The 17988-nt window shown below is 56.4% G+C and overlaps 1 protein-coding gene across 1 annotated transcript; it reads left to right on the forward strand.

Annotated features, from left to right (window-relative positions):
- Positions 1-1903: 1903 nt before the first annotated feature.
- On the forward strand, positions 1904-16981 carry POFUT2 (protein O-fucosyltransferase 2). The gene is made up of 9 exons (XM_087417927.1): positions 1904-2066; positions 3229-3479; positions 5547-5691; positions 6584-6694; positions 11731-11797; positions 13781-13906; positions 14880-15060; positions 15306-15429; positions 16684-16981. The coding sequence occupies exons 1-9, from the start codon at positions 1936-1938 to the stop codon at positions 16835-16837; spliced, it is 1290 nt and encodes a 429-aa protein (XP_087274053.1). The 5' UTR covers positions 1904-1935; the 3' UTR covers positions 16838-16981.
- The last annotated feature ends 1007 nt before the right edge of the window (positions 16982-17988 follow it).

Raw genomic sequence — 17988 nt, forward strand, 5'->3', positions numbered from 1 at the left:
CAGTTCAGCCAGCAGCTTATGAACTTTATCAACCTTCTCAAGGAACCAGCTTTCGGTTTCATTGATTTTCTCCATGGTGTTTCCCATTTTGTTGTTTTCTCATCTTTATTTTTTCCTTCCTTGTACTTAGCTTGGGTTAAATTTGCTCTCTTTTCTCACTTCTCACGCTGAATACTTAGGTCATTGATTTTACACCATTTCTTCTTTTCTAATAATTTGTAGCTGTAAACTTCTCTAGTGTATTTTCATCACATAAATGTGGACATATTGTGTTTGCTGGTTCACTTCTATTTATCCGGTTCTTAAGCCCCCTGCACTTTTCTTTCTGAAGCTTTATAACAATCTACCATAATGTGGATCTTGCTTGGATTTGAACAGATCTGCTGTAATAAAGTACATTTTGAAACAACCAGGGACACTTCCATGTGGATAGTGTATTTGATGATATTACAGCAGAAGTAATAGATTTTTTAGGTGGGATAATGATACGGTGGCTGTGTAAGAAAATGTCCTATTTCTTAGACACGTGGAAATATTTGAGGTGAAACAACTTGATGTCAATCATTTGCTTTAAAATATTATAGAAAAAACAGAAAAGAAGAAGAAAGGGAGGGAAGAACAAGTGTGCAAATGCTGAAGTCGCTGAGCCTGGGGGTGGGCATGTAGGTGCTCGTATTCCCTCTGCTTCTGTGAACGCTTGAAAACTCATGATAAAAGTTTTTAAGGTACGTTCTGAGATGGCTTTACTAAGACAGAGACATAAAAGAAGAAAGAACGACTCAAGCCCAGGTGAGGACTGTTCATTTGTGGGTTAACTGCGAGTGCAGCAGGCAGAGGGTACGGTCACCTGAGAACCAGGGCCCCTGATGCCCGCCCTGGGCCCCCAGACACTAGCTGAGTGTTCTGCCTTATGTCCAAGCCCTGCGTGGTTGCCATCCTGCCCTGTGATGACCACGCCTGGAACAGGGCCCTGCCCACCTCGGCCAGCCTTCCAGGTGTTCACTACGCCGTTCTGGGGGCTGCTTGCATCAAAGAAGGAATTCGGCGCTGTTAGCTCGGGGTCCCCTCGGGGGACAAAGGGGCGAGCCGGCATTTGGCCAGCCCTGGAGTGGCTTGCCTGAGAGGAGGCCCAGCAGTGTTCAGGCCCGTGCTGGCCCCTCTTCAGCAGACGGAAATCAGGGTCCACTGGTGAGCGCTCCGCGTGCCGAGGCACAGCGGCAAACACGCCTGGTTCTAGACGCCTCCAGGTGGCAGTGGCTTAGACAACAAGACATGTCATGATTCCACCTTCCCTCGCTGCCCTCCTCAGGGTCCCGTCGTGGCTGAAGAGGCCCGCTGCAGCCAGCTCTGCGTTCCGGGCTGCGGTCGGCCCTCCTCCTGGGAAAGGGGGGGTGCGCTTCACTCCAGGACAGGTCGGCTGCCGTCCCTGCCTCTGGACAGGAGCTAAGTCCCCCTAACAGAGACAGTGCCCGGCGGCGGCGGTCTGGCGGGCGTCCTGGGGCAAGGGGCCGCGGTGCCGGGGAAGGAGGGGGTTGCAGTGAGAGGCGGGGAGCAAGGTCCTTGCTCTGGAATGGGGGTTCCTGAGGAGACCCCTCGGCCTGCCACGACCACGGAGCGTGACATACACCATCCCCACCCCGCCCCCGAACGTCCTATGACCCCAACACGGAGGGCTCCGCTGCCCTCGCACTGTCCTCCTCCGCCGTGAGACACCGCCACCCGGCCGGGCACCCCGCTCCCCCGCCCCCGGCCACCGACCACGCCCCGCCGTTAGGCCAGGCGGGGTAGACCTCCAGCCTCGGGAGGACGCAGGACGCATGCGCGGGGCGGGCCCGCGGCGTTGCCGTGGCTACAGGCGCCGCGCTCCGCAGGGACGGGCGTGCGTTGCTTCCGGGGCGGGGCGCGGCCGCCGGAAGTGCGTGGCCGCCCGAGGCCATGGCGGCGCTTGGCGTCGTCTGCCTGCTGCTGGCGGCGGCGTGCTGGCCGCCGGCCTCCGCCTCGGGCGAGGAGTTCTGGCCCGGCCAGTCGGCGGCCGACATCCTGTCCGGGGCGGCGTCCCGCAGACGGTAACCGCGCGCCCGCGCCGTCGGCGGGGCTCGGGGGCGGCCGGGGCTGGGGCCGGGTGTTGCGGGTGAGCTGGGGGCGGAGGGGCGGGGGGCCGCGGGCGGGGGGCGGGGTGGGCTCTCAGCCGAGCCTCGTACCCCGGTCCCCCCCGACCGGGCGCCCGGGCGGACGCGGCCCCGGAGCCCCAGGAAGGGGAGGCTGGGCCAGCGTAAGGGCAGCCCGGCCTGTCAGATGATGGGGTCCTCCCCGGGGTCCAGGAGCCACCTGAGCCACCGCTCACGTGGGCCGGTTCTTAGGAAAGCCCGGCCTGTTTGCGCGGGATCTTTCCGTTTCCATCCAGACGTCGGATGCTCCGTAGACGAGTCTCCGGATAAAACACAGGCGTCGGTGCGGTCCCGCGGTTATTGAGGGCTCGGTACAGAGCAGACCGTGCGGGCGCGGGCGTGCAGAGGGGCGGAGGGTCTTCCTCTGGTGTTGGCAGTCGGGGGGATTCGGAGGCTCAAGCCAGGCACGACAACACAGCCTCATCTGTAGTCACAGAAATTGTGGAAGAAACTCCCGCAGAGAAGTGAGGGCTGAGGACAGCAGTGCGTGTTGTAGTAGAAGCTGAGGACCCTGCCTGCGTCTTGTATGGGGAGTCTTGCTCTGGGGAGGGCAGCGGTTGTCAAAGTGTGTCCAGGGAACCCTGAGGTGTCAGCACCGTTTTCGCGGTCACTCCAGGATGCTAGCTGCCTTTTCCCTCTCCTCTCACAGTTCTCTGTGGGGTTTTGCCGGAGACCACCTGACCTGTGGTATCACAACACATTGATGCAGGAGCAGATATGGGGTTCTCAGTAATTGTTAAAAGTGTAAAGGAGTCTATAGACCGAAAAGTTTGAGAACCATTGGAGGGCTGACTCGCAGGTTCCTGTCGCTCAGACGCTGCAGGTCGTAGCTGGAAATTATTGTTGGTTGTTAAACGGACACTGAGATGCCTTTTGCTCCTACTTGAGGGCTGTATGAGTAACGGGCTATATAGACATGTGGGGCAGCTGCCTCCACTCTACAGACTAGAGCTACTGAAGTCGAGCGCCCAGAGTCTGGGCGACAGGCGGTGGGTCGTGGGCGCGTCCGGGTTTCTCCAGAGGCCTCGACCCTGAAGAGTCGACTCCTGCTCTTGCCCAGGTACCTTCTCTACGACGTCAACCCCCCCGAGGGCTTCAACCTCCGCAGGGACGTCTACATCCGGGTCGCCTCCCTCCTCAAGACTCTGCTGAAGACCGAGGAGTGGGTGCTGGTGCTGCCCCCCTGGGGCCGCCTCTATCACTGGCAGAGCCCCGACATCCACCAGGTCCGGATTCCCTGGTCCGACTTTTTTGATCTTCCAAGTCTCAACAGAAACATCCCCGTCATTGAGTACGAGCAGTTCATTGCAGGTGAGGTGGTGGGCGTTTGACTGGGGCCGGGCGGTTGTTGGTTCTGCTATGAACGTTGGGCCAGGCTGGCGGGCCGTCTTGCTCTGGCCTGCTGTTGTCACCTTTGCTCCACGCGTAGGGGCCCTGCTTCCATTTCTCGAACTGCCTACCAGTGATCTTGGTCTTTCCGTCATTTTTCCAGGGAATAGACCCAAGGCGAATGAGGTATACGTGCCCCCTCGCCTCTGAAAATTGAGGCAGCGCACTAGGTCAGCACAGTGCAGTTAGGGCTGTGAGCATGAGAAAGCCACCACCACGGATGCCGGGAGGGGTCCCAGCAGGACGATGCGTGTGGCCTTGACCTCGTGGTGTCTCACCACGTGCTGGTGAAGACCTGTCACCACACAGCTTGTTTCACTTACTTCCGCTCGGTCTTCCTGTTGTGATGTTTCTAAGAGAGGAGAGTTGAAGAGTTTCTTAGAATAAGGGTATTTAGAGCTTACCGTGGCTCTGTTTAGAAGACAAAGTTAAAGAGTCAGTGGAGAGGCGTGGAAGGGCGGGCGCAGCCTCTGAGTGGCCCACCACTCTGGGACAACATCCTGCACATCCTAGAATTGGGGCTGGCGCTGAGGATGGGGCTCACACACACATCTTTGTTTTCAAATTCTGTTCTCGCTGCACCTTAGACCCAGTCACTTTGAGAGGTGTTCTGTGGTGGAGTCAGCCCTGTGACACTGCAGGCACAGGGTGGCACAGAAGGTATCTCCTGACGTCTCCATTCTTGCTGGAAAAACATACTCTGAGACATGTAAACTCATTCTTGGGACGCATCCTTCCCCGACCGAGAGGAGAGCTGAAGCAGGGTATTTAGTCCAACCTGCCTTAGCTTGGGAGACAGTCTCAGCCTTGGTCTGAACCACGGGTTATGGAGCCTCCCAGAAAACCCGCCCTTCACTCCCCGGCGGGACACGGGGACAGGTCTGGGCCTCAGCCATTTGAGATTGTGCCTAGTGACTGGAAACTGCGGGTGTGTGGGGATGGGGAGACGAGTGACCTCTTTGCCCTTCTCCAGGCCTCATCCCTGGAGCCAGAGCAGTCAGAGGCCTTGGCTGACGTGCTGCAGAGGCAGCAGACCGGCTTTGCCTCTGCTCTGCTGACCAGCCTTGACTCTGCTCAGCTCTTTCCTCCCTACACAGGGGAAGGGGATGGGGCGCCTGTCCTTGGACAAGCTGCTGGGGCGTGTGCAACAGGGTGCCCCATCTCAGCCTCTCGATGTCCGGTCCTTTCCCTCTTATAAGAGGAACCCCTGGTGCTCTGGCGTCAGGCCCCATCAGCAACGCAGATGGTAGTGCCCTTGTTCTTTCCATCTTTGAACAAATCTCCATTGACTGTTGCAGATGTGGCCAGCACGTTCTAGGTGTGGGTGGGAGCAGTGGGTAAGAGGGATGCAGACCCCTGCTCTCCTGGCGCTCGTGTGGGGAGTGGGCAGCCAGAAAATAAAGGACATAAGTAATTCCTGAAAGCAGGAAGGGATACAGAATGTCAGAGGGGCGGGTGGCCGTGGCTCAGGAAGGCATCCCTGGGACCTGTGGTTTGAATGGCCTCACAGGGGTCAGGAATGAGCTCTGGAGGGGACGGTCCAGGTGGGGACAGCCGTGCAGAGGCCCTGGGGAGGGAGCATGCGGATGCACTCGAGGTGCCCAGGAGAGGAGGAGGACGGAACCTGTGGGACCTGTGGCTTTGTGAGGACCGGGCCTGCCTGCACTGCAGTGGAGTGCAACAGAGAAGAGAAGAGGGCCGGGGGCAAGTCCAGAGGCTGTAAGAGGTTGGGAGGGACGTGAGGATCCCCTGGGAGCAGCCAGGCCTGGACAGGCCACCTCCTGGGCAGCCCCTCTCATCCTCTTTAGGGACCCCGTGCCCTGATGTCATTTGTTCTGTCCTCCGCTTTTGTAAGCTTCCCCCAGTCCTTTATGGGACGAAGGTGGAGTTATATAGGGTGATAATCCTCTGTTTGTGTCCGTGGCAGTGTGATACGTGCACAAACGTACTTCTGGTTACTGTCACACTGTCAGTTCTTGGTCTTTTCAGAGTCCGGCGGGCCCTTTATTGACCAGGTCTATGTCCTGCAAAGTTACGCAGAAGGGTGGAAAGAGGGGAGCTGGGAGGAGAAGGTGGATGACCGGCCGTGCATCGACCCGCCGCTGTACTCGCAAGACAAGCACGAGTACTACAGGTGCGTGTACTTCGTTCCTGGGGGAGGGTCCCAAGTACCACAGGTGCTTATGTTTAGTTCCTGGGGGAGGGTCCCGAGTACCCCAGGTGCTTATGCTTAGTTCCTGGGGGAGGGTCCCGAGTACTACAGGTGCTTATGCTTAGTTCCTGGGGACGGTCCCGAGTACCACAGGTGCATATGCTTAGTTCCTGGGAGAGAGTCCCGAGTACTACAGGTGCTTATGCTTAGTTCCTGGAGGAGGGTCCCAAATACTACAGGTGTGTTTGCTTGGTTCCTGGAGGAGGGTCTCTGTCACCCGCCCAGCCTCTCAGCACCTCCTTGTCCCCTGTTTACAGACACGGGCACAGGCTGTTCTAGAAATGCCTATTGACCATACGTTTACCTTTTCCTGTGTCGTTTAATGCACTTGAATGAGGCTGTGGAAATGCGGTCCTGTCCCCCCAAACACAGAATGCCATCAGCAGACCTCCCTGTGGAAGGGCTGTCCCCTGAGCAGCGTCCACGGGCAGAGCACCAGAACCCCGGGGCTCTGACAACCCGAGTGACACAGAGGCTCTTCCGAGGAGCATGGAGTTGTAAGACGGTTACGTCACAGCTCTGACCCTGACGGTCAAGTGTCATTTCTGTCCTTCTGACTGCCCAGCTTTCCCGTCATTGTACCGTTCAGACACCTGAAGAGAGCTTCTGTGGTCTCATCAAATCAAACGAAATTCGTGGTTGCTTTGAAAATTTTCACAAGACTGTCACTACCTGTAATCAGGACCACTGTATTGTCACTGAGAGCAGCAGCTGAGTTGATCAGGGCGAGCCGTATGTGTGCACCTAGAGTTTCCTTATTGCCCAGGTGAAAACAGACTAAACCCCTCGGGGTCCTGTGGGTCTTCTTTTCCAGAGGATGGTTTTGGGGTTATGAAGAAACGAGGGGTTTAAACGTGTCCTGTCTGTCCGTTCAAGGATCGGCTTCTATCATCGCGCCTGTGCTTCTGAGAAACACGTCAGCACGGTGAGTGCCTGCACGCTGCACTCCGAGACCAGCCCGCTGGCATGTGTGTGCGTGTGTGTGCGTGCTTGCCTCCGTCCTCCTGGCTCTGGAGCACCTCCTCCCCGAGGCTGGTGTCGGGTCACTGGAAAGTTATGCCTTGTCCCTCTCCCAGGCCCTCTCCCTGCAGTGAGGCGGGGACGGGGACTGGGGACTGGGAGGACCTGCGTGTGTCCTCGAGCCCAGGAGAGCCCCAGGTTTGGATGAGCTGTGTCCACGCTCTGAGGCTCTGTGTGGCAGCACAGCTGCTGTCCCTGCGGGGTGATCCTTGGGCCATTGTTCTTTTGAACTCCATGACATGGGTCTCTGGTCACACCGCTGGTGGGCGGTGGAGACAGATTCACACCCAGATTCCACTACAGGGTCCCCATCTGAGGTGATGGTGAGGAGCTGGGGCCCAGCTGGGTGCAGCGGGTGTGAGGGGGCATGTGGGGGAGGAGGGCAGTGACGCAGTGACTGGGGAGGACGGGGGACGAAGGAGGCGGGCTGAACTGAAAGGGGGTGCCAATTTTACTTCTTATTTCATCCGTCCTGGTGATTGCAAAGTGCGCCCTTGGCCATGGGGATGTGTGGCTGAAGCCGGGTGGGGCCAGGACAAGAGCAGATGAGCAGAGGCCAGGAGGGTTTTGAAATGAGCAGCTCTGGGGGCTCCGTGGTGGAGGAGCGCTGCACCGTCCATCTGGGGTCACTTCTGAAGTCAGGTCGTCACGCTCGGCCCCCTCGAAGCCTGACCTTTGAGTGTCAGAGGAACGGTTGTAGCCTCTTCCAGAAATACCGTTGTGGACAGCTGCTCGCAGGCTCTCCTATGGGAAGTATGTCAGCACGGGCTGTGCTCTGTCCCCTTCCTGGTGCCCCCCATCCCCCCTCAAACACAGAAAACCAGCCTTGCAGCTGCCTGCCCTTACCACTGGGTGGTGCTGAGAGGTCAGCAGGAAGGGACATGGGACTTACAGGATTGCGTGGCGCGCCGGGCTTGGTGTGTGTGACAGGCTCCTCCGGAGGACGCAGGCAAGTGCTGGCCAGGCAGCCGCGTCCTCAGGAGTTCCCCTGGGGCTTGAGTTGCTGGGGACGTGGGGACCCTGACACAGCCCCTCTGTGAGCTGCCTTCAGTGTCCCTCGAGCCTGACACAGGTGCTGGCACGTGGGGCACGCCTCCCAGGACTGCCCTGCTGATGCCCCTGGAGGCCCGGGGAGCGGGAGCCAGCCAGCGCCTGGGGCAGCCTTTCTTGGGGTGCACTCAGCGTGCGTCTCCGAGGCCCAAGGGGTGCCCAGACTCTGCACATCACCAATAGAAGACAGCACTGCCCCCAGGGTGCCCCTCCTGTCCATTTCAGCCCATTTTCTCTGTGTTAGGACCACTGTGGGGCATGCTGGGCCTTTGTATACAAAATGCAGACATCTGCTGCTCAGCGAGTCGGTTTTCACGTAGAGAAAAGTGGACACAGGAGACTGCCAAGGGCGCGGGTTGTTGAGATCAGGTTCACTAGTGTCCTAGTCAGGGTTCTCGCTGAAGAACATTTGGGCTTCAGAAGCAGATCTGGCTGAAGCTTTGGATCTGTGGCACGTGTAGTCTTGCCAGTTGGTTTTTTCTGAGTTCCATTTCATGGGTAAGAATATGGCGGAAATGCAAATCAAAACTATAATGAGATATCACCTCACACCCGTCAGAATGGCTATAATTAACCAGACGGGAAACAAGTGTTGGAGAGGATGTGGAGAGAAGGGAACTCACATACACTACTGGTGAGTGCAAACTGGTGCAGCCACTATGGAAAACAGTATGGACATTCCTCAAAAAATTAGGAATAGAAGTACCATATGATCCAGCTATTCCACTGCTGGGTATTTATCCAGAGAACCTGAAAACATGAATACGTAAAGATACATTCATCCCTGTGTTCATTGCAGCGTTATTCACAATAGCCAGGACTTAGAAGCAACCTAGATGCCTATCAAGGGACGAATGGATAAAGAAGATGTGGTATATATGCACAATGGAATAGTACTCAGCCATAAGAAACGATGAAATCCAGCCATTTGTGACAACATGGATGGACATTGAGGGTATTATGCTAAGCAAAATAAGTCAGAGGAAGAAAGTTAAATACCATATGATCTCACTCATAAGTAGAAGATGAAAACAACAGCAAAGACATAGAGACAGAGATTGGATTGGTGGTTACCAGAGGGGAAGGGGGGAGTGGGGAAGGCAAAAGGGGTGATTAGGCACGTGTGTGTGGTGATGGATTGTCATTAGTCTTTGGGTGGTGAACATGATGTAGTCTACACAGAAATAGAAGTATAATGATCTACACCTGAAATTACATAATGTTATAAACCACTGTTACTGCAATTAAAAAAAAAAGAACGGAGCAGAGCCTGGAGAGAGACCCGTGCCCAGAGGCCCCTGGGTGAGGAGCAGCGAGCAGAGGGCGGTGCCCTTTGAGAGACGTGAGGCTGGACGGTTGGGGGAGTCACTCCCCCACACAGAGACTCAGTGGATAAAGACCTAACAGGAAAGGCAAAACCATGAAGCTTTTAGGAAAAAACAGCCCCATGACCGTGGGATGGGGAAAGATTTCTTAAACAAGATGTGAAAAGCACTAACCAAAAAAGGAAAGATTGGTAAACTCAATTACATTAAAATTAAGAATTTCTGTCCATCAAAAGATACTATTAAACAAAATGAAAAGACAAACCACAGAGGAAGAGAGGATACTGTCAGCATGTTTGATTAATAAAGCACTCAATCCCGGATATAGACAGAGGTCCTAAAAACCAGGGAAGAAAGGGCTGGCAGCCTTGTAGTCAGTTCAGCAGAGGACACAGTCGGGTACACGGCCAGAGGAGACATGGCCGGGCCAGCGTTAACCCAGGAAAGCCGCGCTCTGCCCGTTAGTGACGCCCTTGGAAGGATGGGGCGACAGGGATGAGCATGCTGCTGCTGGCAGAATTTGGGAACAATGCTGGGCACAGTTGGCCTTCAGGTTGAAGGTGGCAGACCTGTGACCCAGCAAACCCAGCCCTACTTACATGCAGTGCATGTGCACCCACTGCATTCCAGAATGTTCATGATGGCCCCAAACCAGAAAAACCCTCATGTCCTTCAGCAGTAGATTGGATGCGTAGGTTGTGGTATATTCAAAACTGAAACATGGCTCAGCCAAGAAAATGAAAAAACCATTGCTGTGTTCAACAAAGTTAAAGCGTGTGGATGTAATGTTGAGTGGAAAAAGTGCAGAATGTAAATCCAGTCAAATTCTATTTGCATGAAGTTCAAAGACAGGCCCGGCTAACCTGCAACATAGGGACACGTAGGGGGAGGTAGAGACGGGGTGCATAGGGAGGCGCTGGGGGCGGGGGCCAGATGTGTAGAGAGCTCTACTCTGCAGCCAGGGGGTTGCAGTGTTTGTTGTAGAGTGGTTTGTTCAACTGTGTATGTGATGGAATGCTCATTTCCACAGGCAATATTGCATTTTATAATAAAACAAATGCTTGGGAAACCCTCTTTGCTCTTGCCCTGACCGCAGGGGCCACTACTGTATCCAGCCACTCCCAGTTTTTTCCAAAACTTTCTACACCTATGAAATAAATTTGTGTTCATCTCCCTTGTGAAACACAGATGGGGTCCTACCATATACATGTTCTCTACAAGGTTTTTGTTTGCCTTTTTTCCCTCTTAACCACACACTTGGGTGTTACAGACTTTTGCAGTCATCCTTGCACAGAAGTAAGAGAGTGGATTGAACCTGCCCAAGTGGGTGGCCTCTGGTTGTTTCCAGGTTTTTGCTGTTACAAACAGGAGACATTTTTGCAGAAATGTGGGGGAGTAAAAATGGAGGCTCACACCCAGAACAGAAATGCCTGGGTCCGTGGGGTGTGTGCTTTTTGAGTGATAGCCGTTGGGGCATCGTCCCTCTGTGGCCACCAGGGCAGAGAGCTCTGGTCTCTGTGGAGTTGAGAGGTGAAAAGTGGGTCCCTGGTCTGTTCATTTGTGCACCCGTTGAAATCTTTTGCCAGTTTCTTTCTCTGCAGAAGTTTTTAATTTTTATATGTTGAAATGTATTCATCTGTTAACTGTTTTTTTTATTCCAACCTTTACCATCCCGATATTCTTAAAAATTCTTTTATGTTCTACTTTCATAGTTTCAGCTTCTGAGCCTCTGAAGATCTATTTTGTGTCAAGCAGAGGCTCCTGATCACTTCCGCATTTCCACAGTGCAGCGTGTTGTTCGTGAGCCCTCTCCTCTCAGATTTGTTGTGCCGCCTGGATCGCCCGGTCCTGAGTAGACATGGGCCTCTTCCTGGAGTGTCTCTATGCATGATCTGATGCTTCGGGTTGTTTGATTACCTCTTAAAGGGCAGCCTCTCTTGTCTCTCACTGTGCAAGGAAGGAGCCGGGCATTCAGTGAAGAAGTGCTAGCTTTTGGTTTGAGAAACACGAACATGGTAAGGGTACCTAGTCCCTATTTTATTAAGGTGATTTTTCAGAAATAGGAGTAAAACTGCCTTTTATGCCTCTGTGGTATCTGTCATTATATGGCTGTGCCCCTCACCTGTTAAGTGTGGAGGTAAGTAATCAATTTTCTGATATTGAACCCTCTTTGCATCCCAGGTATGAGCTTCCTTTGTCATGTGTGTTATTCTTTTCATATACTGGCGGGTTCTGTTTGCTAATGTTATTTGTTTTGCATAGTTGTTTGTTTTCTTTTTTGCATCGACAGTCACAAGCGAGCTTGGTAACAGCCAGTTCAGTGGCTAGGATGGGAGAGAGGCCATGAGTGCTCAGAATCACTTAGGAATTGGAAACTCTCAGAATCGTGGTGTGGAGAGCCAGACAGCTGCCTCTCACAGCGTCAGCAATAATTTGCCCAGATGCACCTGGTGACCCAACAGGGTCACTGCCCGTGCAGGCCCCCACGATGACAGGACTCTCTGGAGTGTGGGAATAGAATCATTTTTAGAGTTAAACTCTTTCTTTTCCTCTTGTTTAAAAATAGGTCCGTGATGTTAGACAGAGCCGAAAACCTGCTTCACGACCACTACGGAGGAAAGGAGTACTGGGATGTGAGTGTCACCTGGCCAGCATCTTTCTAAATTTTCTTGTGTCGTTTAAGTTTGTTTAGTTTTCGAAAATCTGAGACGGTCGACCACTCTTGTTCTCAGCCTGCTGACTGAAGGCACAGGCTCTCAGCAGCACGGTTGTGGGCCCAGCAGTGGACTCGCCCCACCTGCACGCGGGTGCCGCAGGGTGAGGACTCGGGGGGTGAGGGTCCTGGGGCCCTGGTGCCCGGGCCCTGGTCCTGGGAGACTGTCGGCCCCCAGCCCTCCCCCACATCTGTTCACTTGCTCAGCAACTAGAATGAGAGCTCTTTCTGCTCCTCTCTCTGCCACTCTGAAAGGTAGGGGTGTTTTCTGCCAGCCGTCCTTAACATCGGCACCCGTCTCCGCTCTGACGGGGAGAAGCTGGCTCTGGTGTCTTGGTGTTGCGGCAGAATAACCAGGGCGGGGGCCGAGAGTGGCTTCTCTCATTCTGGCAGCAGCATTCTGCTGGCGTCTCGGCATTGGTGACGGCTTGTCCATCGTGGTTTGGAAAAGACAGGCGCTCCGCAGTCCAGTCCATTGTGGCAAAGGCATAAAGCATTTCCCGAGAGAAGCCTGAGGCTTCGGTTGGGGGGCAAGGTGGAGGAGCTGTGCCCGGCGTGGCCTGGCCTGGCCTGTCGGGGCCTCTGCTGGGCCAGGAGGCGGCATTCCCTGTAGTGAGCTGCACACAGGAGCCTGGCGCCAGGCCTCCAGAAGGATCTGGGGGTGGGGGACACGGGGCGTTGGGCAAGGGGCAACTCCCCCCAGAGTCAGCCCCAGTCTTACCTGGATCCTGGTATGTGGAGAGAAACTGATTCTCAGAGGTGCGTTATTTGTCTGCTGCTGGAGTAAAATATCAGTTTTTAGGTAAATTCCAGCTTTCTTGAAAAGAACGAACCCTGAGATCGCCACTGAGGCCGCGTCTTCCACCCGTTCTCTCCTCCCGTCTGCGGGACTCATGTGCGTCTTCAGTAGATTATCTTTTGCCCCCTTCCTGCCTGGGGCTGCCCCGTGGAGGCGCCCAGCGGCGCCGTCACCCCCAGCGGCCCCTCTGCGGGACTCTGCGCCCTGGTGCCCGGGCGTCACGGCTTCTGTGTGGGCTGCTCGGGGCTCCCAGGCTTGTTGACTGAGCTACAGGGTTGTGATTTATGGCGGCTAATGTTTGAAAAAGGAAAAGCCAGTACTTTGCTTTCACGAAGATGCAGTTAGTATCACCCTGTAATCTCGACACCACTCCTGCAGGGCGGTGCCCACGTTGCTGTTAACCGTAAGGTAACTGGGCTGTCCGAGTCCGGGAGTGCACCACTTCCTGTCGCTGCGGTCGGGGGAGCCTGAGACGTCCCCTCTGCAGCGATGACCTCCCCAGCCCTCGAGTCTGGGTCGTGGAGCCTCCTCTGGGCAGGCTGGGCTGGGCAGGAGTCAGGCGCGGGGCAGTGGACCCAGGCGAGACCCCTGCTCCCTGGACATGTGACCTGGGCGCCTCCTGGGCGGGTCGTCTCAGAAGCACGGAAGTGCCCTTGTCATCACTGTGGACAGCGGTTCTGTGCCTCTTGTCAGCGTTGTGGTCCCCCCACTAGCCTCTAAGGGTGGTGCCCCCTCAGCGCATCCCCCCACCGTGTCAGCCACATTTTCTTAACTGGGCTTGGCCCCCAGGCCAAGGGGCCCCTCGGGGGAGGGGATGGGGTCATCGTGTCAGCCTGCAGAGCCTCTCTGAGCGTCACAGACGCAGTGCATGGTGATGTGCCTCCTGGATGCACCCCATACCATCTGCTGTTTCGATGTTGACAGCTTCTCACTCTCCTGGACCACCTCATCGCCTGGTTCAGGCACCTGCGCGTGATTTGGCCCTCCCGAGAGCTCCGGCTTCCCGTCCTAGGTGTTTCCGTCAGATCCTCGGGCCCCAGGGGCTTGTCTCGGGCTTGGGGGAGATGGTGGGGCACTCAGCAGCGCTGTTGTCTGCGCCCACAGACCCGGCGGAGCATGGTGTTCGCCAGGCACCTGCGGGCCGTGGGGGACGAGTTCAGAAGCAGGTACTTGAACTCCACGGACGAGGCAGACAGGATCCCCTTCGAGGAGGACTGGACCCGGATGAAGGTAGTTCCCACCTCTTGTAATCAGAGGGGTGTCAGTTATCTTCTTAGTGCACGGTAACGCAGCCTTTAACTCAGGAAGGGTCAGCGGGGGTGGGCGTCGGTCCCTGTCCCCGGTGCTTGGGCTTCTTAGGCCACGTGACCGTAATTACTGCAGATCCGCTCACGGGAGGTCGCTGGGCACAGTCCTCCCTTCAGTGAAATGGGGAGATCGCTGCAGGTCCCATCCGCCGGGAGCGGTTCTTAGACTGAAAGGAGGTGACGTCTAGATAGGAAAGGGGGAAGTGAAAGGTGGTCGGAGTTACCTTCAGTGTTTTTGTCTCTGTGATATAAGAGCCGTAAAGAAAAGACAAGCAGGATTCACAGAAGCCCCTGGATGCCCTTGGGTTGAGCGTCATCCTTTTTCAAAATTTTTTCTAAAAGGTTGCATTTCTGTATAATGTAATTTCAGCAAATAGCATGCTGCTTTTTCAAATGGACATTGTTTTTAAGCATTTTCAGTATAATGTAGTTGTTTTAATCTCCTTTAGTGTAGTTTTTAACAGGAAATGGTTTCATAGAGAGGAACACCATTCCCCTGTTTTTTACCGGACATTTGGGATGTTTCCAAGTGGAATGGTGTTGTTCAGGCAGTAATTATCAGGTCGTTTGGATAGTCTTTACTGGAAAAATACAGTATTAGAGGTTTTTCTCTTTTATCCAATTTGTATTTTTTTCAGATGTTTCATTTACTATTTTTGTTTCTCTGAGATAAAAGGGTCTGTGGTAATTTAACCACTTCAGGGTCTTAGAAAGACATCCAGTGTCATCCTCGCCCCCGCCTCCCCCCGATTCTGCCCTGAGAACCCCGTAGACAGACTCCACGTGCTGGATGCTGCCAGGTGGACGCACTCGCCCCTCTGCATTCCAAGCTGCTCCTGTTTCATGCCAGCTCAGCTCGTAGGAGCGTCTCGGCATGTCCCGTCCTCCTTCGCCAGGTCAAGCTGGGCTCCTCACTGGGGGGCCCGTACCTCGGAGTTCACCTGAGGAGAAAAGATTTCATCTGGGGCCACAGAGAGGATGTGCCCAGTCTGGACGGCGCCGTGAAGCAGATCCGCAGCCTCATGAAGACTTACCAGCTGGACAGGGTGTTCGTGGCCACAGACGCCATCAGAAAGGGTACATAGCCCTGGTGTCCATCCATCTGTCCTCAGCGCGGTTGGAGTCCTGGGTGGACCTCGCGTGCGTCCTGACCCTCCACCCTGACTCCGGGGGGTGACCCTGAATTCTGTGTTTCTGTCCTCCTCCTCTTTAGCCGGCTCTTAAGAGCTGACACGGACCAGAGCACGCGTGTCATCCCGCTCAGCAGACGGCTGTCTGTCGTCTGCAGATCCCAGCTCACCGGCCTGTCCTTTCACTTGCAGAGTACGAAGAGCTGAAAAAGCTGTTGCCTGAGATGGTGCGCTTCGAGCCCACGTGGGAGGAGCTGGAGCTGTACAAGGACGGCGGCGTGGCCATCATCGACCAGTGGATCTGCTCACACGCCAGGTGCCTGTCCCTGCGCGCGGGGCTGGGCCCAGGAGTCCTTAGAGTCTCGGTGGTCATGGCAGATGGCGGCTGTTGTCCCCCTCGGGTCACCTCCCTGCCGTCTGCTCCATCGTTGTGCTTAAGTCTCTCGTGACTGGTTCAGGGCTCCTCAGGGATGGTCGCTATTCGTTTTCCTCCTGTGGTCCTCGTTCACGGGCTTCCTCCACGGTGCACTGTCGTCATTACTTCCCCTGAGACCTCTCCTCTATCTTGTGGCAGCAGGGAGGGGGCGGCAGGGAGGGGCCTCCTTCATTCTCAGCCCTGCCCCGCCCGCCCCGCTCTGCCCCTGATCGTGCGCCTGTCGCTGAAGGTTGAGCACAGGGCATCCTGTGAGTCTGCAAGCACCGGCCCTTTATTGCATTGTTTTTGTGGATTGTTCTCGTGGAGGCTGGCCCTCCTGGGGGGCGTTGGGCCTGGGTCTCTGTGTGGATTCCTCTGTGGACTCGAGTGTCCATCAGCCCTGGGAGACCAGGGCCGGGATGAGATAAGAACACTCAGTGAGAGGGGAAATAAAGGTGGAGCAGATGATTTTCTGCGTTTCCAGCGTTCTCAGGCACGCTGGTTGTGTGCATATTTGGTTTTAACAAGTCGATGTGTGCATCTGTCCTGCGTGAGGGGTGCGGGAATCTCTTGTCCTGTGCTGGGCATGGCGCATGAAAGGCTAGGGAAGCCATCTTGCAGGGCGAGGGCCCTTTCCCTCCTCTGAGCAGACGGAGTGGGGGCGGGTCTCAGCCCTGTGCCTCGGCTGGGCCCTCCATAGCCTTGTCCCTCGGCCCCCTGATTTCTGCTGAGGGATGCTTTGAGCTTCGCTATTCCTCTGCCTGCCTTTCCTAGCCTCAGATCTGGCGGATGTCAGGGGCGCACCTCGGCTGTGTGCACCCCAAGCCCGCCGTCCTGGAGGGGACCTGGCAGCTGGAGATTTTCTTCTTCCTGCTGCCCCAGCCTTGCTGTCGCTCTGTCCTTCAGCTGGAAGTCCTGCCCCTCTGGGGTCCAAGCTTGGCTCTGAGCCCCCGCCCCGAGCAGCCAGCATCTTGCAGGGGTCTCAGGCCGGCCCCCCGTGCTGGCCCCCAGCCTGGCCTCGGGCTCCTCCAGTGTCTGATCCGTCCTGCCAGCCCTGGCCGCTCGGCAGCAGGGATTAGCCCAGGGAGAGGCGGGCAGGCGTCGGGGGGTCAGGGGGTCGGCTCTCCCGTGCTGACCCCTGGTGCTTCCTTGCAGGGTTTTCATTGGCACCTCGGTCTCCACGTTTTCTTTTCGGATTCATGAGGAAAGGGAAATTCTGGGGTTGGACCCCAAGACGACATACAACCGATTCTGCGGAGACCAGGAGAAAGTGTGCGAGCAGCCCACGCACTGGAGGATCGCGTACTGAGCCCGCGCCCCCTGGTCCCCTCTGCCCTGGACCTCTCGTGCCCGCTGTGCACTCAGGGCTTCCCTCTGACGACACGTGTCACCGGGAGCTCGCTCCCACCCCGGCCGGTGGGCTGGGCAGGCAGACCGTCACTTCTCTGGGTCTTGGGCCCATAGGAGGACACATGCAGGCACAGCCCACGGCCACGTGAGCCACGGCATGGAGCCACACTGGGTCTGGAGCTGTGCCTGTTCTGGTGTTTCCTCCGGCCGTGGTCTGCCTGTGGAGAGGCTGCCGCTCTCCGGGACTTGGGTTGTGTTTCGTAAGGTCTGAACTGTCTGCTGCTGGCAGGGCCCGAGTGACGCTGGTCTCGGCCTCCGTCTGGGGCTTTCCAGCCCTGAGTCGGGCAGATGCGGGACGTGAGCAGCTCCGGCCCCAGAGGGCCGCGGGGCTGGCGCTGCCTGGGACTCGGTGCGGTTTTCGTCTCTTGTTAGTCATCGTAGCTTCTGCAGTGGCGCCAGAGCAGAGTCCTTAGTTCTGCCCTTTCCACCGCGGGACCTCATGTGAGGGGGGGAGGTGAATGGCTGCCTCGAAGAGCCGGGTCCGAGACCCATGAAGTCGTCTCTCTCCCCTGCGAGTCAGAGTGCCAGCAAGTTCCTCAGTGGGAGTTCAGTGATGTGTCCTGTGCACGTGGAGAGAAGCTCTCTGTGGTGGTAGGAAGCCAACAGTGGGTCCTCACGTCTGCGTCTGGGCCGGCTGCCCCTGCAGCCGTGACTCGCAGCAGCGCTTGTCCGCAGGGCCCCCAGCACTGCCCCCCTCCCTGGTGGAGGTGGGGCCGACGGGAGGGCGGAGCGCAGGTGCTCCAGCCCCGGGGGCAGGCTGCCGTGCTTGGGGCTCTGCTGCTTCGGAAAGCCTCTCAAGACCTTGAGCACTGCCGTCTCCAGGGGCCACCACGGGGCCCGGGGGTCAGCGTGGAGCAGCGCTGCCTCGGGATCCCCGCCGTGTCCTCACTGACCGGGAGCCCCGACTTCCCCCGGACATCGGGGTGACCAGCCCCCCGGTGGGTCCAGGCCGCCTCCGTTCTTCCTGTGTCTCCTTCCCACGCTCTTGAAATCTGGTCCTGAGCACGCGGTAGGATTCTGTGCTGTCACTCAGAGCTGTGCAGAGTGAAA

Source organism: Ceratotherium simum, chromosome 27 (assembly GCF_057802395.1).
Source record: "Ceratotherium simum simum isolate JZ-2026a chromosome 27, ASM5780239v1, whole genome shotgun sequence".
Lineage (NCBI taxonomy): Eukaryota > Metazoa > Chordata > Mammalia > Perissodactyla > Rhinocerotidae > Ceratotherium > Ceratotherium simum.